The sequence below is a fragment of the Notechis scutatus genome, chromosome 1, assembly GCF_049901735.1.
Source record: "Notechis scutatus isolate UNSWTSFEM ecotype Mainland chromosome 1, rNotScu1.2, whole genome shotgun sequence".
In the NCBI taxonomy this organism is placed as follows: domain Eukaryota; kingdom Metazoa; phylum Chordata; class Lepidosauria; order Squamata; family Elapidae; genus Notechis; species Notechis scutatus.
In genome coordinates, this window is record NC_142009.1 from 225,230,840 (window position 1) to 225,257,003 (window position 26,164).

A 26,164-nucleotide genomic window follows, 5' to 3' on the forward strand; every position below is an offset into this window, starting at 1 on the left:
GAAAGCACCGCATCTACCCAAAAAAAACTGACTTGAAAGCACACACACACACACACACACACACACACAAATCCCTCAGCGTATGCAAAGCACTAAGGTTACTTTGGAGCTCTGTCTTTCCCTTCATTTTTCATTGCCAGTTAAATTGTAATTTTAATTAAAACCTGAGGGTTCCTTACCTTTATGTCTGACAGATGTGCCATGTTTTTGAATGATGTGTAAGCAGCTGGAAAGCAATATATAGCTTTGTCTAAATGCAATGATAGTGCAACTTTACTGCATGTATCCAATGATGACCTTAATTATTTTTCAAGAATGAAGGGGGAAATTAGATGCCAGGTAGATTACATGGGTTCAAGGGAGACTCCGGGACAAAGTTTGCCCCTTAAATAAAGCTTCAGAATCAAACTGACTGATAACCGGAGTTAACAATTAGCTACATCGATCGCAGAGTAGCAAAAACACTGGAGCCACAGGTCAAGGGCTAGTTCTAGACCTCTGGAATTTAATACACTTAGATTGTGTCTGCTTAGTATCTTGTTTGAGCTATGGGTCCCACCAATTATTTTATTTTAAATTTCATTTCATTATTTTGCATTGCTTTTAGGCAGGTCTATTCTCTGAAAAATTCAGAAGAGTGGACAGATAATGTTTCTGGGAGCCTCAAACTTTTGGCCTACTGCATCCAATGCTGAAGCGTTTTTTTTCCCCCCAGTTGAAATGAATGGTCAATATGAGTATGAAGGGAATCCCAAATAATTAAAATATCTGTTGAAGTTATATTTTAGCTAAATACTTGTACGCATAATCCTCACTTAACAACTGCCCTGTTCAGCGACTATACAAATTTTTGACAGTGCTGAAAAAGTTAACTGTATGGCCATGCTTCACGTGACTGTTGCAGTGACCGCATGGTCATAGGAGTGAGATTTGGGTGCTCCGCAGCTGGCAGATTTTTACAACCATCACAGTGCCCTGCGCCATTCGTAATCGCCCTTTGCACCCTTTCAGACCTAGCTTCCAACAAGCAATAAAATCACACGTTGTGGTCACACGAGGTCTTGCTTAACAACCACACCACTGTTGATATGGTTGCCAGTCCCAATTGCCATTGTCAGGCAAGGACTACCTATATTATAACTTGAATTTAAAAGACAGATAGTCTTCAACTTACGACAATTGAGCTCAACATTTCTGCTGCTAAGTGAAACATTGAATTTTGCCCCCCTTTTATGACCTTTCAAGCAGTGGTGGGGTTCAAAAATTTTTTACTACTGGTTCTGTGGGTGTGGCTTGATGGGCATGGCATGGCTTGGTGGGCATGGCATGGCTTGGTGGGCATGGCAGGGGAAGGATACTGCAAAATCTCCATTCCCTCCCTACCCATCCTAGGGGCCAGCCAACCTGCTTTCCAGCTCCATTCTCCTGTGCAGGGCAACAAAAGAAGACCCAGGCAATCAGCTGGGACTCAGGAGGCAGAGAATAGATGGGGGTGGGACCAGTCAGAGGTGGTATTTGCCGGTTCTCTGAACTACTCAAAATTTCCGCTACTGTTCTCCAGAATTGGTCAGAACCTGCTGAATACCACCTCTGCTTTCAAGCCACAGTTGTTAAGTGAATACAACAGTTGTTAAATTAGTATCTCGGTTGTTAAGTGAATCTGGCTTCCCCATTGACTTTGCTTGTCAGAGGATTGCCAAAGGTGATCACATGTTTCTGGGACATAGCAAAGGTCATAAATATGGTATGAACCAGTTGCCAAACATCCAAATTTTTGTCATGTGACCATAGGGGTGTTGCAAAGGTTGGAACTGTGAAAATTGGCCATGAGTCACCTTTTCCACTGCCATTGTAACTTTGAATGGTCACTAAATGAACTGTTGTAAGTCAAGGACTACCTGTATTGATCCAGATGATCGCCTCAAATACCGATTCATATTTTGGATGGGATTGTCTTTATGTTTGGAAATTTCCCCCATTTTTTCCCCTCGTCTTCCTTCCCCACCCTGAAACAGGCGAGATAGAACAGAATATACTCAGAGACGGTACATTCCTTTTATTCCATATGTACCCAAGTGATCATGATATGCATAATGATTAAAGTAAACAAATCCTGGGAATTATCAAAGGGAATTATATGAAAGAGATGAAATATGTAATTTTATTTTATATTTTATATGTAATATGTCCTGCATATAATAACAGTAGCGAGATTAGCATTTGCACAATATTGGAAAGGAGATTCTATGCTGACAGATAATTTAATTATCCAAAAGATTTTCGATTGCGCGGAAATGGACTAACTTTCATTAGAATTAAAAGAGAAGGAAGATTCAGATTATTATACAGTTGGGGAAAACTGGTATCATTGGATAAATAATAGAAACAAGCAATTAAATAAATAAGGAATGTATAATTTAGAAGGATAGAGGTGTGTGTGTATGTATATGTATATATGTATATGTATATATGTATATATGTGCGTGTGTGTGTATGTGTGTGTGTGTATGTGTATATATATATATGTATATGTATATATATATATATATATATATATATATATATATATATATATATATATATATATATATATATATATATATATACATACACACACACACATACACACACACACATACATACATACATATATAAATATATATGAACAATTAGGAGTATAAAATACGCACTGGAATAACAATTGAAATGTAAGCACTGTCAAAATAGATTGTAATATACACAACACTTTCATTTTAAATATTTGTTTTGTATTTTGTATTTTAACGTTTTAAATTTTCAATAAAGTTTAATATTAAAAAAAATGAAAAAAGAAAACAAATCCAGCGAAAATATAAATTGACAGAATTGCAACCATCAATTTTAAAACAAGCTGAGACATGTTTATTAGTTACCAGAGCATGTCTCTTGGGCTTCAGCTGAAACTCAGTTCGTTTCTTTCTAATCCCTTAAGATGGAAAAAAAACCAGTATGATGGCGTTGGGGAGGGGCAGGTGGAAGAGACTAAAGAAAAAAAGGAGGGAGGAGATTTCTTTCTTTTTAAGATTATATATTACCCGATAATAACTAAGGTATTCATTTTCCATAGCGATTCGGTTTCTAATTTAATTCTTGCAAAACCAAAGTCCTCTCTCCCCTCTTCCAGAAAGTGGACTTATCTTTGCGTGCATGGAACATGCTGCTATTCAAGGCAAAACTATAGACACCTAGCAAGTCTGAACCAGTAGAGTTCTTTTATGACTTTGTCTGCCTTCGGGTTATTGATGCAGGATGAGCTTACGAACTTGGATGCTCTAGTTTCAGTCATTCTGATGCCTAATGATGTCCCAGCAAGCGGTAGCACATTGCTGATCTCAAAATTAAAAAAAAAAAAAATCTAAGCAAGATTTGGATGTCAATGGTGAGGATGAAGGTCATCAGAGAAGCTCAGGATTGCAGGGTAGATTGGGAAGTAAAAAAAAAACATGTCAGAAAAAGGTATTGGCAAACAATTTCCCTCCAGTAGAATAATATATCACTTGTCCATGTCCTTATGAGGAATTCAGCTCATCTTAAGGCAGCCTCAACCTCACCTCCACATGAGGATGTAGGCGTATAAGATCACATGTGGACATTTAATGTCCTCCTTCCATGTATAGCTTCCATACAGGCAGATGCATTGTTTTATTTTAGGCCAAGGGTGTCAAACCCAAGGCCTGGGAGCTAGATCCAGCCTGCAGGACCACCATAGAAACAGTGAAGACCAGCCGGTGGTGCCTCTGCCAGTAAAAATGTAGCTCTCCCTAGCTCCATTTTTGCTGGCAGAGGGTTGCAGGAGACTGTCTCAGCCAAAAACGGAGCTTTTTGCTAGCAGAGCTCTTGGGCTGCTACAGACCCCCCCCCCTGCACATGAGCTAACATACTGTATTTTTCATGCAAGAAGCTGAAAGAAGGAAACAGAAAAAGAATTTGCCACTTATTTATAATGCTGCCTTCAGAGAAAAGCTGATTCTTCTGCACTCCAGCAACTCTCACCTTTTAAAATGAGGTTTCTCTGGTAATATTAATCCTAATAGTGCGGGGAACCTTTTAGGCATCTTTCCATTGTCAAATGCTGCGTTCGGTGTTTTGCTTCAGTTCGGAGAGACGATTTGGGATTAAGATGCTGAATTGTGCGGCTCCTTCGGTTTGTTTTGCTACAATTTTCTAGCCCACCCTAAACCGAAGGAAGCCTAGATTCCTAGAATCTCAGTACCATTTGCTAGGACAAATACTAACTTTTCGGCTGCCCCCGTGGTGCATTAACCATTAAGCAGACTTAGGGCACCAGGCCCAAAGGAAGCACCACAAAGTGGAGAATATGGCTTCATTTGTACAGGAGTGGGGGGGGGGCACCAAGATGTGTCAGTGCTTAGGGCACCAGTGAGCCTTAATCCACCACTGGGTTGCCCCACAATGCGAATTGTCCCTTAACAGGCAGAAAAGGAAGGAGGCGTGGGAGGACCCGGGACGGGTTTTTGAACGGAAGGTATTGTCATAGTCGCCTCTACTCTGATCCCGAGAGAAGGAAGTCGTGATGCCAGCCTTTGCAGGGCCGAATCTTCCGCAACTGGTAGAGCTCGACGCCGCGATTCAAAACAACCCGAACGCAACTTTATCTCCCTGTCCAGATCCGACAGGTGATGGGCGGGGAAGGGTGGTTTTGACCCTGAGTCGCCCGCCCACGGCCTCTTGGGAAAGCGAGTCCATGAAGAATCCATGGTTCTTACTGCACTAACTTGTGTCCGCCCGCTTCTATTCCCCCCCCCCCCCCACGCTCCACTTTTACGTCTTTGGACAGCTCCTCCCGCGCTTCCTTTCCTGTTTTCTCCACTTACCTTCTCTGCTTAGTCGACCCAGCCGCGCTATGGGGAAGTGGAGCGGCTTTGCCGGGAGGCTGGGGCGCTGCTTGAGGTCGCCGCCCGGAGTACCCCGCCCGGCTCCCCTTTGGAGGGCTGCTTCCAACGCTGCACAGGCAGCTTCGGTCCCCCGGCATGAAGAGCGGCTAAAGAGGCCGGAGGAGTTGCCCGGAACGGGGTCCCTTGAGACCCTCTATTGGTTCTTCGTGAAAGGCTACTTGCTGCACACGCACCAACTTCAGGTGATTGAGGCCACCGGGGATGTCTCCGGGGCGGTGTGTGTGTGGTGGTCGTTGTGTGTGTGTGTGGGGGGGAGGTCCTCTGGAGGAAACGGCCTGGCTCTCTTTACCGACATCATTCGTCTCAAGTAGCCAGAAGGCTGCACGGCCGCCTGGAGATGAGCGAACGAGCCAAATAATTGTCGTGGAAAACGCAGGCAGGCGGCCATCGGGCCCGAAAGGACACCGGATGCTGCTGGAGCACTAAGAGCTGAGCACCGAAGAATGGAGCTCTGTTTTTGCTGCTTCGGGGGTGATCCCAGCTCGTGGTACTATTATTATTATTATTATTATTATTATTATTATTATTATTATTATTATTATTATTATTATTATTATTATTATTAACCGAAGTGACTTAGGGAAGGGTCAGGATGGAGTGAGGAGAAAGCCACTCTGCTTATGTCCAGATGCGCTTGAGTTTGACGTACCCCCTCTGATAAAAGCCGTATTTAAAGGAGAATATTTGCAGCTCAGGGTTGACATGAGGGGTCCTTGGTGCTTTCTGAGCTGGCTTTTTTTCTTGCAAACGTTTCATTACCCTAACTGGGTAACATCATCAGTGCTACAGAAAATGTTCCCTCACTTTCTTGCAGAATGTCTGGAAGAAAACAAGCAGGCTCGGGGACCACCAAAGACCCCCCAAAGGCATATTTATGTTTATTTATGTATTTATATTTATTTATGTATTTATATTTAATTAGAAATTTTATATTGCCACCTACTAGTACATGGCAACTCAAAGCAGCTAACAAAAATATAAAAACACTGTATAAAAGAAACAAAAAAATAAAAATAAAATAATCCTCCCTGGCAACAACACATGTTCCTTCTAACCGTTTAATGGGCTCCATCCCATTATTTGCAATAATTTGGGAGGTGACTGTTGGTAGATCAAACGAAACTTGGGCGTCAGCATTCCAATATCAATGGCACATGGCACTGCTTCTAGAACTCAACAAGTTATAAAGAGTTGAGCCAGGAGAAAGTATTAAAACAATGAACCATGTCAATCAAAATGTGACAGGAAGGCATTAGGGAAATTCACACTTCTGGGCTTTTTATGCAAACAGAAATTAAAACTGCCAAGTTTCAAATGAGCAGAGGATTCCTTGATAATTTTATGTATCTACTCAGAGACATGTCATTTTAAATATTAATTAAATGTAGATAAATGTGTATGGGCTTGCAGATTTACATCAGCAGATGCTTTGCATTTTCCTAGGTGGAGCATTGCTCCAGGAGAAATTTTCCCCAGCTGATGCCCTCAAATGTTCAGTTAACCAGATATCAAATAATTACATTCCATAGCCATCTTGATCCAGGTGGATTGCATCTGAATAGCTGAAGGGCACCAGTTGGGGAAGGATCTTCTAGGGCAGGGCTGTCAAACTCCGGGCTCAAGGACTGGATGCATCACACCCATGCCCAGTTAATGAAGGGGGGTGGGAGTCCCGAAACTGCAGTGACAGTGTGAGTTTGACAACCCTGTTCTAAGGTAGGGGTCTCTAACCTTGGTAACTTTAAGCCTGGAGGACTTCAACTCCCAGAATAATGTTTCCCTCCTTTACACTAAATATAAACATGATAGAAGAACAGTCTATGGCAGTGAAAAACTAGGAGGACTCTGTTCACAAAAAGTTAATTTAATAAAATATGTTAATAACAACAGTTCCTACTGGATGCCTTCTGTTTTTTTGATTCCCTATACAAAAAGGATATTGGAAAAATTCTCAAGAGAGAAAATGGACCCAGAGGGTAGGCTAGAATAAACATTTCATCTGCCTTGTCACTTAAATCCAAGACAAATATTTGAATTCCTTTGTCAGCACAGGCTACTTACCAGCCTGATTGTTCGGAACTTAACTTGTTTTCTCTGCTTTCCCTAACAGATTGTTGCAAGAAGTTCAGATGTACAGATTAAAGTGCTGGGTTCCAAACTAACAGATTACAAAAAGGCAGTTTTATTGCTCCACAGCAGATAAGAAATGACAGTGTACTAAACATGGGCTGGGAATATCATGTTTGAAAAACAGCGTATGCAATTTGTTGGCTTTATTACTACAGAATCCATAGTGTGCTCCTGTAGGGAAATAAGTGCCAAACATGATCGAGCAAGATGAAACTAAAATTCAGCAAATATAATTATATGTTATTAAATACCAGGTTGGAGATTCTTTGTGTGTTTTTAGAATATCCCAAAGTATTAACAAATATCATAATCTGATAGGCACAATAATGGCTTTTTGACATCACAGGCTATACGCACATTGGACCTCAGGGATCTGCTTTGAATTCAACCAACAGTAAAACTGCAGAAGTGCAAGGAACAAAAAAAACAAAGGCTGCTTTCATAGAAAACATTTATTTTTGGGAAAGCTGCCAGTGTCTCTCTTAGCTACTAAGAATCTATGTAGTAACTAAATAGCTTAGTCAGTGTGTGAGGCCGGTTGTGAATTGTTCCAAAAATTAGACCACTTCAATTCGAGTTTCATGGCATGACTTTCTTTTTAAGAATAGCCAGATCAGGTGAGAACAAAGAGTAAAGACATGTAAGGGTTTGGGGATGAAGGCATAAGGCTTCCATCATCTAATGCCGTGAGCTCCCACTTCTGCAACTCGGATAGAAGGTCATGCCCCAATTTCTCCACTGTTTGGGGCCTGGAGGTTTGCCTTTGGAGAGCATTAGTTACACTCCCGGTTTGATACAAAAACCATCTTGTAAACTATAATCCTGTGTTTAGCTAGAAATATACATTGATAAATGTTGATATCATTGAAGCCTCCCAGAGAAGAGAGGGGGAGGGAAAACCCTGTGGTTCTTTTCTTAAATTTTCATACAAACGAGAACTCATTGTATCTTCAGATCGATTTCATCCCTATTCTAGAAACAGCTCAGATTGAGCTTTTGGACAAAGGAACAGGCAAGAAAGTGCAGAAAGTGGTTACGGGGTGTGGGGGGGAGGGTTGCCTGTAACTCAAAAGAGAAATGTTTCAAATGTGTTACTTATCACTTGCATTCATCCATAACATAAACCAATTGTTGTAGTATTGAGTTTGACATTCCACAGCCAGCAGCCATGTTTCCTCTCATTTTTGTTTCTTTCCTAGTTTCTCCCCCACACCCTCTCTCTTTGCTGCAGTGCTCATATTTCATGAGGGGAAAGAGAAAAACCATGCAGGAAGCTAGCATTGCTGAGCTTGGCAAGAATTTTGACAGACCTCAACCCCTAATTTATCTGCCACTCTTTCTTAGCTGAGGGGGGAGGGAGGGAGGGAGAGGGAGGGAGAGGGAGAGGAGAGGGAGAGGGAGAGGAGAGAGAGAGAGAGAGAGAGAGAGAGAGAGAGAGAGAGCAGGTAAAGTAAAGAATAAGATTTCTCCCTGCCAAGCTCCTACACTGATTTCTTGCTTGAAGAACTGGATCAGTCTGAATAACTGACTAACTTGACTCTCACAATTATTCCACTGAGCGATGAATGACCTATGTGCGCGCACGAACATAAACACACACAAATATATATCCCAGTTTTTTGACAGCCTCCAAATGACCTCATTATTTTTTCTATTCTAGATCATTTCCAAGAAAATGTATGGCCCCATATGGAAATCGGTTGTTGGTCCTTATCTTAATATTAATATTGGAAGTCCTGAAATCTTGGAGGAGCTGTTACGTCAGGAGGGAAAATACCCAATGCGGAGTGACATGAGCCTTTGGAAGGAGCATCGAGACATACGGCACTTATCGTACGGCCCCTTCACTGAGTGAGTGTCAAGCAGTTGCCTACCACAAATCTATCCAGAAATTAATTAAACAAACAGACTTCTAATATGAATTCACATAAATGTGCAACTACGCCCAAAGCTAATCTATAATCTGCACGTAAGAATGAAAACAAATCAATTACTATGCCTCAAAAAAAGCTAATTACTGTATTGACTAGCCCCAATACAACCCGTACCATGACATATGTACCTTTCCTTAGGCAAAATTAAGAAAACTTAAGCCTGCCTAGCAGTCACAGAAGGTGTTATGTTTCTCAAATATGTGGAAGAACAGCTCACATTTCATTTGAGTTCCAGAGAATGCTTGTATAATTAACTCAGAGCAACTCGTTTCTTTGAGGAAGCTGAATTAAACTTCTTAGGAGTAATTTCTGAGCATGATTTGTGCAGCCATGGTACCTGGTTTGAATCTGTAAGGGAGAAGATATAAATATTATTTAAACAGTATTTTTCCCAGAAATGTCATGTAAGTCTTAGCATTACAGTAGATCAAAGTACTGTGCAAATTCTTCAAATGTCTTCTATTCAGTTGGTACCCTCTATATTTTAGATTAATATGACTGCTAATGAGTTGTTTATTTTTTCTTAAATTTCAAAAAGATTACAATTAATCTTTCTTTAAAAGAAATTTCATGACTTGTGGGTTATGGGGGGGTATGTTTGTGTGTGTGTAGCTATATTCACAAACACAAATAAAACATATACACTTCTATATAAAAATACATAGAAGCTTAACCTGAAGTGAGAAAAAGGTGTCTTGAAGAGAAAAAGAAGAAAAACTTACTATACCTAGAATATAAAAAATACAGAGGGGGAAAAAAAATCTAAATTTTGTGTGTGTGTGTGTGTGTGTGTGTGCATGCGCACGCGTAAAAAAGAAGCCCTATAAACAAAGTAGAGAGTTAGCCACACCTAGCTCATTTAGTTAAGCCTGCTAGTTAACTCTCCCAATAGATTCTAGTAATTCATCTGATTCCACACATGCTCCAAATGTGAGCAGAGGTGGGTATTCAGCAGGTTCTGACTAGTTCTGGAGAATTGGCAGCAGAAATTTTGAGTAATTTGAAGAACCGGCAAATCCCACCTCTGACTGGAGATTTTGCAGTATCCTTCCCCTGCCACGCCCACCAAGCCCCGCCCACAGAACCGGTAGTGAAAAAATTTGAATCCCACCACTGCCTGTGAGAATATTGTAACCTGCATGTAGCATAGCCTCTGAAGCAGGAAGACAGGAGGAAGAGCTGCGGCCTAGACCACACTCTGATAAATGAACTCTAAGCCCAAGCCAGAAATGTACCGTGTTTCTCATATAATAAGGCCGGGTCTTATTTTTTTTTTGAGCCCGAAAAAATGGCTAGGCCATCTTTTTGGGGGTGACTTAATTTCCCCTTGCATCTTCGGGGGCAGGTGGCAACCGCTTGGATGTTGACCTCGGCGTTGGTGGGGCACTTCGTATCGGGGTCAATGCAGGCAGCACCATATCCGGGTGTGCAACAAAAGTGCTTCCTAATGGCAAGCCCCCATCATTCCCCCATTTTAAATGTTTTAATATAGGCCTTAATTTGGGGGAGGGGCTTAATTTCATTTCATGCCTATAAAACATGCTGGGACTTCCTATTAGGGGAGGCCGTATTGTTGGAGAAACAGGGTAATTTAATAAAGCATCTCAAAACTGACCCTCCCTACTTTTGAGGAAAGTAATGGCAAGGGAAGGGAGAAGTGCTTTCAAGGCATGAAAGATTCTCTTACTGTAACCTTACAATAAAGTAAAGGTAAAGGTTTCCCTGTCCAGTCGTGTCCAGCTCTAGGGTGGGCTGCTCATCTTTGGGAGCCAGCATTGTCCAAAAGCATCTTCTGTGGTTATGTGGCTAGCATAGCTATACGCAAAAGGTGCACTGAATGTGGTTGCCTTTCCATCGGTACCTATTTATACACTGATATTTGGGTGCTTTCAAACTGCTAGGTGGGCAGAATTTGAGGCAAGAATGAGAGCACGCCCTATTGTGCGGCACTCAGGTCTTGAACCTGGGCTGTTAGATTTCCAGCTGACAAATTCAGTGTTCTGATCAAGGCTTCCCGAGACCGTAATTAGTTAAAACAACTCTTGTTTTATTTCAACGCTGGGAATTATGTTAATTCCCAGCCTGTAATGAGTCCCAAACAGTCCCTCGAGATAAGCACCCACCTTTATTTCCTTTGAATTACTGCCAACAACTAGAGTGCCAAATGAATTATAAAAAAACCAACCGAAGTACAAAGTCTACACAGAGCTTCAAGGATTAATCTGAACAGAACGAGCAACTTTGAAGTTTCATCACCTTTGCCTGTCCTTTATACCTTATGGGAGGGGCAATCACCTCCGAGCCTTACTCCCAAGTCGTCCCTTTTGTCTCAGCTGCTCTTGCCTTCTAGCAGCTCTGTGCACACGCGCACTGGGAACAGGCTCTCCTTATTCCCCAGCCTCGCTGCTGCCAGACTCTGGAGGCTCCAGAGTCAGCACCCCATTCCCAGATGGTCCTGGCTCTGGCTCTGCATTGGACACAGGACCCTCATCCAAGTCCTCTCCAGACTCCCAGACTGGTCCCCATTCTTCCCTGTTAAGCCTGGATTCCCCAACGGGTGTTAAGGAAAACAAACTAAACAGAATGTGCAGCGAAGTCAGATAGGAAGACAGGTAAATGTGTGAGATAAGTTTTCTAGTTAACACGCAGTAAAAATACAGATACGCTTGTGCTATCAAAAATATAGTTTATTCCATTTAAGAATTATAGCATAGTCATTATAAACAGTCCATTAGTCATATACCAAATTCAGTCAAGTCTTGTCAGGGATATTCTATTTGCAAAGTCCGTGCTGAATAGCCAATGTCAGTACACTTACAATAAATCAGTCCAATCTTCTCTCCGTTGAGAAATATCAACACACTTCTTCACTCCCCGTTTCAGCAAGAACGCAGTCATCAATCATCCAGTAATTAGGGATCTTCTAGCCAGAGAGAGCCAGAGAGTGCCTTGCTGCTTATATAGTACTTTTACAGCTGCACCCTTAATTACATTCCTTTAGCTTAAAGTCACATACACTTTATCTGACAAACCATGATTCATCATTTTATTATCTTTACCCAAAACAGTTAGGGTAAAACAATGTCATCCAAGTCCTCTCCAGACTCCCAGACTGGTCCCCATTCTTCCCCACTGTCCGATTCCTCTGCCATCTGCACAGGCTGCTGGCAAACCACAGCACTCAGTGTCATTAACCACTGATCCAGATAGTATATTAGCATTCCCAGTTTTGGCTTCCTGTCTGGACTACCTCAAAGGGCTAACAAAACATCCCTCTCGTTCTTAGGGATGGAGAAAGGTGGCACCGTCTACGCCAGGTGTTGAACAAGAGGATGCTCAAGCCTTCCGAAGCTTTGCTCTATGCAGATTCCATCAATGAAGTGGTGTCTGATCTCATAGTGCACCTTCAAGATGAGAGAAGTAAAAGTTCCTCGGGAGTAAAAGTTGACGATATGGCCAACCTGTTGTACCGATTTGCCTTAGAAGGTGCGTTTGTAGCTTGTGGCGGTGCTATGAATGAACTATGAGTTCTTTTATTTCTGAGGTTGTTTCTTGTAGTCGATGCTCTTATGACTTATTTAGCCACAGTTTACTAAGTCATCTGAGCTTTTGGAAGTTCTATGACACCAAACAATCAAAAAGCTGCACAAACTATGCGTGCACAACAGCTAGGGTAAAATAGGTTTGGCTTGTTCAGTGTGTCATGTGAGCACAATCAAAATAAAGTTGAATATGAGATCTTATGACCTTTGGCAGGATTTGGTTTGGTTTGATTTTAAAAAGAAGTAGGATCAAATGTAAGGTTGAACATTATCACTGCTGCATGCACCAAGGAGAAAATTGTTTCTTCCTTCTTCCACAAAATTCATGAAGAAAATTCCTTTTCTTATTATTGTGGTTGCAGCAGGAGAAATTCCTTTCTGACACATTTTATTAAAAGGCATAACCTTCAGCTTAGTTCATCAGAGGCACAAATTGATTAGGCTGACATTGGATGGACGTAGGATTGAAATTTGGGTGAGGCAGAAGGGGAAGGGAGGGGAAGACCAATCTGCCACTCACAAAAAATTATATCTTTTAATACAGATGGCCAAGCCTTTTTTTTTTTTTCATTCCCCTGCCCTCTGGATAGCTGATCTACTTGCACTCTTTAAAACATTCATGTTAAATATAAATAAGGATCTATCTGGCCTTCCTGGCTTGCTGTGGACAAATAATAAAGAACAGTTGTCTGTACTGTAGATCAAGCTGTCACACTGTAGAGATCGGGAAAAGGAAAACAGGAATCAGGTGGTCTAGCTAGCTAGCTACCATGTTTCTCCACCAATACAGCCTCCCCCAATAGGAAGTCCCAGCATGTTTTATAGGCATAAAGTCAAATTAAGCCCCTCCCCCCAAATTAAGGTCTATATTAAACATGCGAAATGGTGGGGAATGGTGGGGGGGGGGGCTTGCCGTTAGGAAGTACTTTTGTTGCATACCCGGATATGGTGCTGCCTGCGTTGACCTCAGCATTGGTGGGGCTCTTTGTATCGGGAGACCTTCCGCCACTGTTGCTTTCCCTTCTCCCCATGCTGCCGTGGCGTTTAGAGCAACACCGTGGCGTTTGGTGCAGCCACGCATGGCCAGCCAGGGTTCCTCCCTGCATCCGGAGCCCAGCAGAGACACTCGGCTTCAGGCGCTCCTGTCGCCACCTTCCCTTCTCCTTTGAAGGCAAAGCCAATTCTTTTAAAAACGACGCCCTACTACCGGTACGACAAAGCCTCCCCTGCCCGAGAGGGCAGCCTAACCCCATGTGGGGAGGTGAATATCCCGGGGCCACAGCACAGGATCGGCCCACCCTGGGAGAAGCGCCCAGCTGCCATCCCTGCCTGGCACCGGGCAGACCGTGGCGGACAGGGAGGCAAGGCGATGGCAGCGCTGCTTCCCTGGCCAGCAGGTCTGGCGGAGAGAGCCCGAAGCCGCTTGTCCTTTCCACCCCTCGCCCAGGCCATACACATCCCCACGCATCTCCAAATGTGCCGGCAGCTCCAAACGCTTCAGCGGCACGGGCATCGGGTAGTGGTGCTCACTCTGCGGGGCTCAGCTCGGAGGAGGAGGCGGCGCAGGCCATCGCCTTGCCTCCCTGTCCACGGATGGGTGGGCGCTATCACTGCCTCGGGCAGCCTCTCCCGGTGGCCCCTTCAGGTTCGGGCTGGAGGGACTTGGGAAGGAAGGCAAGCTCGAGTTGGCCTGGCTCTTTAGCTTGGTAGGCGGGCGTGCACCCGCGGCTCCCTTTCCTGGCTCTGCCCAGCCCACACGGCTTTTACGTGGCCCTGGCGGGATGAGTGGAGGGCCCGGCGGGGAGGCGCTTGCTGCCTTGGCGAGAGCTCTGCCACCGGGCAGGAGGGCCCACCTGTCAGCTGCGCTGGGCGCCCCAGGCGAAGCTCTTCACGCTCTGCCCAGCGCCAGGCAGGGATGGCGGCTGGGCGCTTCTCCCGGGGTGGGCCGATCCTGCGCTGTGGCCCCGGGAGATTCACCTCCCCACATGGGGTTGGGCTGCCCTCTCGGGCAGGGGAGGCTTTGTCGTACCAGTAGTAGGGTGTCGTTTTTAAAAGAATTGGCTTTGCCTTCGAAGGCGAAGGGAAGGCAGCGACAGGAGCACCTGAAGCCGAATGTCTCTGCCGGGCTGCAGTTGCAGAGAGGAGTCCTGGCTGGCCGTGCGTGGCTGTGTCAAATGCCGCGGTGTTGCCCTAAATGCCGCGGCAGCACGGGGAGAAGGGAAAGCAACGGTGGCGGAAGGTCTCCCAATACGAAGTGCCCCACCAACGCCGAGGTCAAAATCCAAGCCATCGCTGCCCACCCACCCGAGGATGCAAGGGGGGGGGGAATTAAGTCACCCCCAAAAAGACGGCCTAGCCATTTTTTCGGGGGTCAAAAAAAATAAGGCCCGGCCTTATTTTGTGAGAAACATGGTAGCTAGCTAGCTAGCTATCCCCACAAAGATATAAAGGGGATAAATGTTAACTGGTGGGATTCAGCCAAAGCAATTTATCACAAAATCCAAGTTTCCCATTTTTATTTATGAAATTGAATTGCTGGATAGGGCATTAAGGGAGCTGAAATGTAGCATCTCTGGAAGCGTAAGCTGAAAGATGCCTTCACATGAAACAGCCTAACAGAATAGACACTATGCTTCCAAGCAGGGAGAATATCCCTCCCTGGAGAGTTTGAGTCAACTGTCTACAAACGTTGCCTAATTATCAGTATGGCCACTGTACAGTATATCCTGCTCACTGGACTGTCATCCATTTCAGTACTTCTATACACATCGGAAGCATAACCAGAATACCTTTCATTATGACTAATGGCACTCTTCCCACATCTCATCTTTATCTGACCCATTTCTTTCAAGATTGCAGGTTTTATTTTCCTACTGGCTGCCATTGTGCATAATTATATGACTCGTGTATTTTCTACCTCCAGGTATCTCCTACATTCTTTTTGAGACCCGCATTGGCTGCCTAGAGAAACAGATACCCACTGAAACAAAAAAATTCATTGATGCTATTGGATATATGTTCAGGAATTCTGTCTTTGTCACCGTCCTACCTAAATGGACACGGAACATGCTGCCTTTCTTTAACCGCTACCTAGAAGGCTGGGATATTATCTTTGGCTTTGGTACGTGAGTGATAGGGATCTGAGAATAAGTCTGTGGATTTCTAGTCAAATCAGCTTGATTTCATCCCAGGAGCTGACATTTGTCTGTGTTCCTCTTGGGACATTTGTATTTTCTTTAAGCTACTTTGCATAGCCAAGGAATCAATGGATGAATAATGGACATTGTCTTGCTCGTCTCAATATTGTGAACCGTCAGTAACCGAAGCTCTTTCATGCTGCAGGAAAAAAACTGATTGATCAGAAGACTTTGGATTTAGAGAAGCGTCTGGAACAGGGTGAGGAAGTTTCAGGATACTTGACATACTTGCTTACCAGTGGACAACTTAGTCATGAAGAGATATATGGAAGCATAGCAGAGCTGCTATTGGCTGGTGTTGACACGGTAGGACATTGACTACCTATTCTTCCAATACGGGTGCCCTGACGCTTGAGGAGCAAAAGTGATGGCAAACACTTGTCATATTGTCAAGCATGTGGTCACCTGCTGATCAGCCTATATTCCTTCACACTACTGCTTGAAAGCCCCAAAATGCACTAGAACAGTGATGGCGACTCATGAGTGTCAAAGATGACACACTACAATGTTTTGCCAATGTTCACTAAGATCCGGCGACTATTCTTGAAAGCATGCTCTGTTCTCTTGTGATTTTCTGAGGTTGAAGAAGCTACATGAGAATGGACATGAGTCCATGCAGTCTCTGGACCTTCTGAAAATCATGTGAGAACGAGATACGCTTTCAATACAGTTTTCAGAGATTGCAGAAGCCACTGGAGACCATTCTCTGCAGTTGATTCAAGACCAAAGGCCTCGTGCGACCCACAGCAGCCTCAGATAAACTGCAGGGACCTGTCAACAGAAAGAGAACATCACGTAAAGATAAGCAGTTATGTGGCAGATCCTGGGCAGGGGAAATGAGGAATGGTATGAAATGGCCTTTTCGAATGGCAGCAGTGGCCCTAAGGCTGAAGTCCAAGACCTGGGCCTCTACTTCAGGCCCAACATTTGCCCCACCAAGTGCCACTGTACAGGGTGGCTTAGAACAGGGAGGTTGGGGCGATAGAGAATTGTTTATCTTTGGTTCAGTATGTGTGTGCGTGTATGGCATGAGAGCAGAATCAAGTTAGGCATTTTCCAAATTTTTGACACACTGAGCCCAAACATTTGCTATGACTGCACCAGATGTTTAAGAGTATTCTTCTAGAGCAAAAATAGGAAGCTATTTTGTACGAAGTCAGATTTCTTTTTATCTACTTGTTGAATTGCCTGTTTTATTTACTATATTTTCATACCAACACACTCCACAAGACCCATGGTGATGCACAGTTGTTGGCCATTTTAAAAGGCAGTAATTTGCTCATTTCCAGAGAGCCTTTCTATTCCATTTTCTGATCCTTTGACCTCGAGTAATGTCATTTTGAACCGGTTACCTCTTCTGTATAAAGCATGGGTTCTACCCTGAACTGTGAACCTTCCCCCAGAGGTCTGGAAAATTCAGCTGTTGCAAAAGAACTGATGGCCATGGCTGAGAATAACATTCCTTATTTATTTTCCTTTTCAGTACGAGTGAATATCTGAAAAATCTTACCAGTCTTGGCACTGAATATCTTGTATACCATTTTTATTTAATTACTATATCTGAGTCCCACCCTTCTTCTACATTAGAGATCCAGGCTTAGGAATAAGCTTGAATTGTAAGAGGAACTCTCTACAAATTCACCCATCATAACCAAGGAAGAATATGCGGCAGATTTGTAAGCACACCTAATCCTTTTTAGGTTGGGATATAGTACTAAGGAGAACAGAAACAGATAGGCTTGTTGCAAAAAAAAAGGGGGGGGTTGACAGATATATTTCTAATTTTGAGAAATGTGTCAGTATAGCAAACTGCCATGTTTTATTTATCATACAGTATTAGGAGCGAAATTTGTCTCTGACAATCTAACCCTTACAACAGGACTCTGAGAACCTCTTATCTGTTCCAAGATCCTATCTAGAGATTGCTACAGGGGTGGGATGCTATGGGTTCGCCCAGGTTCGTGCAGACCCATAGCTAACATTATGGCTGGTTCGGCGAACCGCCAAATCTCACTCCTGGCTGGCCCCACTCACCCCACCCCTTCCTGGAGTCTCCACGTGGCCTGTTTGGATACGTGGTAAGTGTAGGCCTCCCTGCAGAGGTTCGGGGAGGGGAAAAAATGGGCCTCCCAGAAGTTGTGGAAGTCCAGAAACAGGCCGATTTCCGGCCTCCAGAAGGCCCTACCGGAGCCCGGGGAGGCAGTTTTTGTCCTCCCAGATGCTCAAGGAAAGCCTCCAGAGCTTAGGGAAGGCAAAGACAGGGGCCCTGCTGTGGTGCAGGAGGCTGACTAGGCCACGCTCACCATGGCCACGCCCACCCAGCAACCGGGAAGAGAACCTGTTGCTGAAATTTTTGAAGGCCACCCCTGGATTGCTACCATTTTCACAAGCAATGTATTTACAGCCATTTGCAGCAATGACACATGTACAGTGAAATCATCATGCAAATGCCTTTATCCATGGGCATCCCAGCGTCTGACATAAGTCATAGCGTTTGTGATGATGTCGTCACACCTGTCTGTTCATTCCCCTGCCCAGAGCGGAAGTCTTATCACCTTCCATCTCTCGTTTGGTCTTTTCAGACATCCAATACTCTGTCTTGGTGTTTGTACCACCTGGCTAGAAACCCAGACATCCAGGAAGATTTATACCAGGAAATAGCCAATGTGGTACCCACAGACCAAATTCCTGAAGCCAAGGACATCAACAAGATGCCTCTGCTTAAGGCGATAATTAAGGAGACTCTCAGGTAGGAGCCTCTCTATGGTTGAGCAAAGAAGCCGGATGCAGTCTTAACCTCAGTTCAAGGACAGAGTGGCTGCTATTGCAGCTGTGCAGCCTGGGTTTTTAAGAAACTACCGATAGACCTCATATTGCAACCATAATGGACCCTGCACCATTATTATGACCCAATTTTATGTGGTGGTTGCTAAGCGAATCACCGTAGGCATTCAGTGAACCAATTGTTTGCTGTGAGCACAGTTTTGCTGAAAACTGGAAAATGCCACTTTTCAACAAAACTATGGTAAAACAGTCATGTGACCGAAGGATACTGCAAACAGCTTAAATACAGTTATATTGCTGAGTTCCTCAAGGTTGTGACTGTGGGGGGAAGGAGCAACTGTCAGAACTTCAAATCTGAGTTGTAAATAATTCCAAGGTAAGTTGGTCATGTTGAGGACTACCTGCATTTATGGGAATGTAAGGCTGGAAGTCTTGCAGATGCAAAATTCTGGGTGAGACAGTGGCTCACCTGATGTGTTCAGGAAACCGTGAAGCACAAAAAGAATATTTGTCAGCTGCTAGAAACTAGTACAGTATTCCCCTCACCACCACAGTTTTTAATGTGTGGTTCTGAGGGCCTTTCTGTGGCTTTCATATTTGTGTATGTGTGCCATTAAGGTAGTCTTGGGTCCTGATAACCAGGGGTGGGATTCTACCAGTTCGCATCTATTCACTAGAACCAGTTGTTAACATTCTAAGCAGTTCGGAGAACTGGTTGTTAGAAAAAATTACTGGCCTAATCCTGTAAGGAAAGCAGGAAGGAAACATTCTGGGGTTGCTTACAGATACAGATAATTAGAGTTGGAAGAGACCTTGTAGGTCATCTAGTCCAACCCCCTGCCCAAGCGGGAGACCCTACATCAGGGGTCCCCACCGCCGGTCCGCGGACCGGCACCGGCCGCGGAACGAGCCTTACCGGGCCGCTGTTGTTAGGCGCCGCCATCTTTTTGGTAAAAAGCGCTTCTGGTGAGCTTTTCCGGTAGAAAGCTCACCGGAAGCGCTGTTTCATCATAAAGATGGCGGCGCATGCGCTGTGAGCTTTTCCGGTAGAAAGCCATTTCTACCCGAAAAGCTCACTGGAAGCGCCGCCATCATTTTGACGAACAGCGCCCGTGACATCACCGGAAGCGCCTTTTCGCCATAAAAAGATGGCGGTGTCCAGTTGACGCCGGTACCGGGCAGCGCGGCGCCCAGCTGATGCCGGAACCGGCCACGGCGTCAAAAGGTTGGGGATCCCTGCCCTACATCATTTCTGACAAATGGCAGTCCAATCTCTTCTTGAAAGTCTCAAGTGATGGCGCTCCCACATCTTCCAAGGGCAAGCTGTTCCATTGGTTGATTGTTCTCACTGTCAGAAAGTTTCTCCTTGTTTCCAAATTAAATCTCTCCTTGTTCAGTTTCCATCCATTATTCCTTGTCTGGCCTTTAGAAAATAGCTTGACCCTTTCCTCCCTGTGGCAGCCCCTCAAATATTGGAAGACCGCTATCATGTCTCCCCTGGTCCTTCTCTTTACTAGACTAGCCAAGCCCAGTTCCTGCAACCATTCGTTGTATGTTTTAGCCTCCAGTCCCCTAATCATCCTGGTTGCTCTTCTCTGTACTTTTTCTAGAGTCTCAACATCTTTTTTATAATGTGGTGACCAAAACTGGATGCAGTACTGTGGTCTTACTAAGGCTTTATAGAGTGGTATTAATACTTTCCTTGATCTTGACTGTATCCCTCTGTTAATACAACTCAGGTTTGCATTAGCTTTTTTGGCGGCTGCTGCACACTGCTGGCTCATATAGCTGGTTGTCCACTAAGACTCCAACTGCCTCTCCGTTAACCCTTATTACATTCTTGGCAGGACTAGACTTTCTGTCTCAGGAACTTCTCTGTGGAGTTTTTTCCCCCTCCTTTGCTGGTACTTTGCTTGTGTGGAGTGACCATTCAAATTTACAATGGCACTGAAAAAAGTGACTTATGACCATTTTTCACACTTACAACTGTTGCAGCATCCCCACAGTCATGAGAGGCCAGGCAAGGAGATGCATGCCTCGATGTGAGTGATATTGAGTTGGCCACACCCACCAAGTAAGCCACACCCACAGAACCGGTTGTTTAAAAAAATTGAATCCCACCCCTGCTGATAACCACAAGTCTGAAAGGAAATTGTCCCGAGTTCTAGCTGGGTCAGGATTTTTCTGCCAGTTAATATAACACACTATAATCACATTTTTACAATGCTCCCTTAGCACCTGGCATTCTTGACTAAAAAAGGGGTTCTTTCCTCCCTTCGATTTATTTGAATGGATTTGAGTCAATTGTTGACTTGTAACAACCTCTTGGACTAGCCTCTGCGGTTTTCTTGGCAAGGCTTTCCAGGAGTGGTTTGCCATTGCCTCCTTCCTAGGGCCGAGAATGAGTGACTGGTCTAAGGTCATCAAGCTGTCCTAGGTGGTGAACCTATGACGCACGCCAAACCCCAAAGGGTTGTGATCGCTGGCCTAGGTCATTAGGGGCCTCTTCCTGCTGTTCAATGCTGTCCACTGATCTTCCACTTCCTCCTTTGAAGGCTTTATCCGGTGGTCCCCACCAACGCACGGATTATTGCAGAGAAGGAAGTTGTCATTCAAGGATACCAGTTCCCGAAGGATGTAAGTACTAGTGTAGTATTGATCTTGCAAGCAGGACATCTCTAAGTGAATTGGGCTTAATCACTAGAAAGAATGTGAAATATAATGTAATCATTGGGATAGCTGTTCTGACCCAAACCTGGTTCCAAGACAGCAAACACAAGACAAAGGCAGCAGCACAACCTTCTAATGTTTCATGTATGAATTCTGTTTCTTCACAGATAAAAGGCTGCTTCGAACTAATTAGCTCCGACAAGAAAGAGCCTTGCCAAGTTTTTGCAAGGCTGCCAAAAAAACAACATTATAAGAAATGGTTTACAGTACAAGAGTCTTCAAATACCAATTGTAATGTCCACGAGGCTGAGTTTCAAAATGTCTTTGCTTGCTACAAAGACCGTTCACTGCACAGCTGGCTTTTATCTTCTTGAAGGAAGGGCCATTGCCTTGCAGCCTTACTCCCGAGTCGCCCGTGCTGTTGTAGCTGCTCTTTCCTGCGAGCAATCCTGCATGCGTGCGCACTTGGTACAGGCTCCTTGGGAACCTCCTCATCGCTGCTGCCAGCCCCCACAATCTCTGAAGGCAACAGTCCACTCCCTAATGGTCCTGGCCCCTCATCTGAGTCCTCGCTCTCCTCAGCCATCCGCACCTGCTGCCGGCTGACCACAACAATAGCAGTCCATGCTAGGAAAGCTAGCACCCATTAGGAATGTCAGTCCATGCTGGGCAAAGTAAGGCAAAGTCTAGGAAAATGGACAGGTTGGAATATATAAGGATCAAGGATTCAATTAGAAAGCAATTTTATTTATAAGATAATTGTTTCCCTATGGAATATAAAGTAAGCTATGCAGTCTAAGAACTCACTACTGGCCAATACCAACACAGGTGATGAAGGCACACACTCTGTTCTTGTTGCACACACGCCATAGAGCTTGATCTTTGTCAACTGACAGCATTTGCATTTTGGAAAAATGCCAGTATTCTATCATCTCCCACGTGGAAGGGATCCCCGTGTTGACTCTGCCCGTGTCTGTTGCCATCATCATAGATCTGCCTGAGGAAGAATCTTGTTGAAAAGCAGTATCTCCCGTTGGCTTACTCTGTAATAATCCTTTTTCTAATTTTTTCCCCTGTGCTTTCCATTGGGCTTAGACCCTCTTTGTGCTGGCTCACTATGGCATCTCGCATGACGAGGCCAACTTCCCGGAGCCAGAACGCTTCCTGCCACGCCGCTGGTTGCGAGACCAGAGAGAGGTATCTCCTCACCCTTTCAGTTCCATTCCCTTTGGTTATGGAGTCCGTGCCTGTGCAGGGCGTCGCATTGCTGAACTTGAAATGCACCTGGCTCTTATCCGGGTAAGTAGTTTCTGTGTGTGAGTGCACGTGTGCCAGTCTCAGTAGGATCTGTGATGTCGTAGCTGCAAAATAAAGTGAAATTCCAACTTCATTTCTGGGATTCTAGTCTGGTTTCTGTCCGCAGGGAAATCAGTGGGATTCCACCCTTTCCCCTGACCTTCTGTTGTCTGTTAATGTAGGGGAAATATACATTTCTTAGCTGTTTCCCAGAAGGTGGAAGGTGGGTTAGATGAAAAATACAGATAGTCCCCAACTTACAATCATTCAAAGTTAAAATGGCACTGAAAAAAGTGACTTACAACTGGTCTTCGCCAGTCAGAGGTGGGATTCATATTTTTCCCAGAACTGGTCAGAACCCTGTGAATATCACCCATGGTCTCACATAACCACTGCAGCTCCCTGTGGATGATCTTCAGGTGGGGCGTGACTTGGTGGGCGTGGCAGGGGAAGGATACTGTAAAATCTCCAGTCAGAGGTGGGATTTGCCGGTTCTCCAAACTACTCAAAATGTCCACTTACCGGTTCTTCAGAACTGGTCAGAACCTGCTGAATACCCACCTCTGAGGTGATCACCATTTGCAACCTTCCCAGTTAGCTGCTAGCAAGCAAGCTCAATGGGGGAAACTGGACTCACCAGTAACCACTGCATGATTCACCTAACAACTGCAATAAGAATCATAGAGTCAAATGGCTGGAAGGGATCTTGGAGGTCTTCTAGTCCAACCCCCGGCCCGAGGCAGGATTACTTATACCTTTCCAGACAAATGGTTGTCCAGTATTTTTTTTTTTTTTTTTGAAAACTTCCAGCAATGGAACAACCACAACTCAGGGAGGGAAGCTGTTCCATTGATTAATTATTCTTACCATCAGGAAATCCCTCTTTATTTCCAGGTTGAATCTACCACTGATGAGCTTCCCACCCATTGCTCCTTTATCTGCCTTCAGGTGCTACGGAGAATAAATTTACACCATCTTCCTTGTGACAGTCCCACAAGTATTGGAAGGCTGCTATCATGTCTCCCCTGAGCCTTCTCTTCCTTAGGCTGAACACACCTAGTTCCTTTAGCTGTTCTTCATATGATTTCACCTCCAGACTCCTGATCATCCATGTAGCTCTTCTCTAAATTACTTAATAACCAATTACAGCAAAAAAGGTCGTAAAATTGGGCACGATTCACTGAACAGCCACCTTGTTTAGCAACAGAAATTCTGGTCCCAATTGTAGCGGTAGGTCAAGGATTACCTGTGTCTAATCCTTCAAGCATGTGGTATATTTGGAAACCCTGTGACTTCATGGTCTTTACGGGACTGATCATTCTCTCCTTCCCATCCCATTGCTCTTCGTAGTAGATTTAACTTCAGTGGGTAGTTGGAATAGAAACAAAGGGGTACAATAAGACTACCTTCCTCATTTCAAGAAGCAAAGCCAGAGTCAGAGAAGTAGCAATTTCCCTATGCCAGAAGATGTAGAAAAGAGAACAAAATGTATTTATTTGGGAACTCTACCGTTTTAAGTATGACGTGATCAGTGGATACGACTTTAGGAGGAGAAGGTCATTCCTTCTCCATTCTCATGACTTTGCCAACTGGCAACCATTTTGTCATAAAATGCTGCGATGCAGGAGGTCAGAAACAAATATCAGTACAGATAGTCCTCAACTTATGACCACAATTGAGCCCCAAATTTATGTTGCTAAGTGAGACATTGGTTAAATGAGTTTTGCCTCATTTTACGAAATTTTTTGCCACATTTGTTAAGTGAATCACTGCAGGTGTTATAAATGAGTAACCTGGTTGTTAAGTGAACCTGGTTTCCCCCATTGACTTTTTTTGTCAGAAGGTTGTACAAGGGGATCATGTGACCCTGGGACACTGCAAATGTCATAAATATGAGTCAGTTGCCAGGCATCCAAATGTAAATCATTTGACCGTGGGAATGCTGCAGTGGTCGTAAGTGTGAAACATGGCCATAAGTCACTTTTTTCAGTGCCGTTGTAAGTTTGAACAGTCGCTATTGTAAGTCGAGGACTACCTGTTATCTGAATGGATTTAGGCAAGGTAGAACCAGACAAGAGGCCCATGAAATAATGTACAATTTTTCTCTGGGTTGTTTCCAGATAATCCTGAAGTTCTTGATCAGACCAGACCCACAATGCACAGATGTGAAGCCTCTCTCCCGTATTGTGCTGGTGCCAGACAAGCCTATTAACCTGGATTTCCTTGACCGAAAGACGGTGCTTTAATGCTTTATTCAGCCCGACAGTTTGCAGAGAATCTGCTCTGGGATGGGGATTGTGTCCTGGATGGTCTACTGACATAGTGCTTGAGGTGCTCCATTCTTCAGGTGGGATTCAGTCTAAAGGGTGTCCCTCTTACCTGTACTAGTGGACTTTCTATGCGCAGCTCACCAGAAGCAACATTTGCAGCCTTCTGAGGCTTCCCTCAAAAGTACACCCATAAGGTTGATTGCCAGCGTCCCGCTTTCCCATTCCTGGGCTTCCAATAATCAGTGGTCAAGCTTAGAATAAAGCCAAGCTAGGTCACCTTGGGCTAGCCACGTTCTCCCTCAGCCCTAAGACAGAGGCAATGGCACATCACTTCTGAAAAACCTTACCAAGAAAACTATAGGGGCTTGTCCAGGCGGTTTCTGAGAATGTGACACAACTGAATGAAAAAACAAATCCCCCGTTGCTTCAGCCAATTAAAAATCCTCTTTGGATGGGAGGAGGCCTTCTTGCCTTCAATTCTACATGCTCCCTCCTTTCAGAGAAGTGTATGTAGGATGTGCGGTTTGTTCTATTGCCTCAAGCGAAACCTCTTCAAAGAAAAAGGGGAAAAAAGGAAGAAAACAAAAAAACAAGAAAGTCCAGTTGCCTCCTGAAAAAGCACCTTTGGGACTATTGCCACATAATTCCTTAGATATTTGAAAATGATGTGATCTAATTACTCCAAACTGGAAGCAGAGATAAGAGCCTAAACTGCACTTCAAACAACGGGGGTGTAACTTCTTCCCTGGATTTTGTACACTTGAGTGCAAATTTCAGAAGGGAAGATACCATTACACTTTCAGGCTTTCTCCATGTTCATGCTCCATATATGAGTGCCAGGGAAGATCTTTGCAGGCTACCAAGAATTCCTGGAGAAGTTGGCAATCATTGGTTCAGAGGCTGTGGTTTTTGCTTCATTAATGCAGTTAGAGTACAGGTACATTTATTTTAATATAAAAATAGCCAGAAAAGAACATAAGATGACATATGAAATAAACATACTAATTATAACAACTAATATAATTAATATTGCTTGTGGAATGACTGGAACTATCCAAGGAAAAACACTCTTTTTTGGCTGGATGCTATATAAATGTAACAAGGACAACTCAGATATAATTCTTATTGTATATTCAAACCAGGATGCTACGTATATAGCAGGCAGAGTGGGGGGTTAGAGATTCAAACATACAGTCGGCCATGAAGGGGACTAGGGTAAGTCTTTCAGCTAAATCTCCATCACAAATGCCTGAGAATAAAATTTGCTTCCACACAGGTTTCCTTGTAGGAAAAGAAGATGAATATATATATAAAATTATGAAGTATATTATTAGTGGGAAATACACTTACCTGATTTCTAAGAAGCCTCTACAAATTTGTCCACTA

At 44.1% G+C, this 26,164-nt stretch overlaps 1 protein-coding gene across 2 annotated transcripts; it reads left to right on the top strand.

Annotated features, from left to right (window-relative positions):
- The first annotated feature begins 4,545 nt into the window (after nt 1-4,545).
- CYP27A1 (cytochrome P450 family 27 subfamily A member 1) lies at nt 4,546-25,327 on the top strand. 2 transcript variants are annotated; one of them, XM_026665561.2, is made up of 9 exons: nt 4,546-5,137; nt 8,746-8,936; nt 12,306-12,505; nt 15,485-15,682; nt 15,904-16,064; nt 18,341-18,507; nt 21,098-21,179; nt 22,308-22,511; nt 24,629-25,327. In XM_026665561.2, exons 1-9 carry the CDS (start codon nt 4,904-4,906, stop codon nt 24,752-24,754), a joined length of 1,563 nt encoding a protein of 520 aa, XP_026521346.1. In that variant the 5' UTR covers nt 4,546-4,903; the 3' UTR covers nt 24,755-25,327. The 2 variants fall into 2 exon arrangements, with proteins under 2 accessions (XP_026521346.1, XP_087806534.1); XM_087950408.1 differs by lacking the exon at nt 21,098-21,179 and having other exon boundaries at nt 4,639-5,137.
- The last annotated feature ends 837 nt before the right edge of the window (nt 25,328-26,164 follow it).

What these genes read in the sequence shown, in the direction of transcription:
- CYP27A1 (XM_026665561.2), top strand. Translation starts at nt 4,904, where the DNA reads ATGGGGAAGTGGAGCGGCTTTGCCGGGAGGCTGGGGCGCTGCTTGAGG. An exon ending in TCGTACGGCCCCTTCACTGA is followed by an intron (nt 8,937 to 12,305) that starts GTGAGTGTCAAG and finishes TCTCGTTCTTAG; the next exon opens with GGATGGAGAAAGGTGGCACC. An exon ending in ATAATTAAGGAGACTCTCAG is followed by an intron (nt 18,508 to 21,097) that starts GTAGGAGCCTCT and finishes CCTCCTTTGAAG; the next exon opens with GCTTTATCCGGTGGTCCCCA.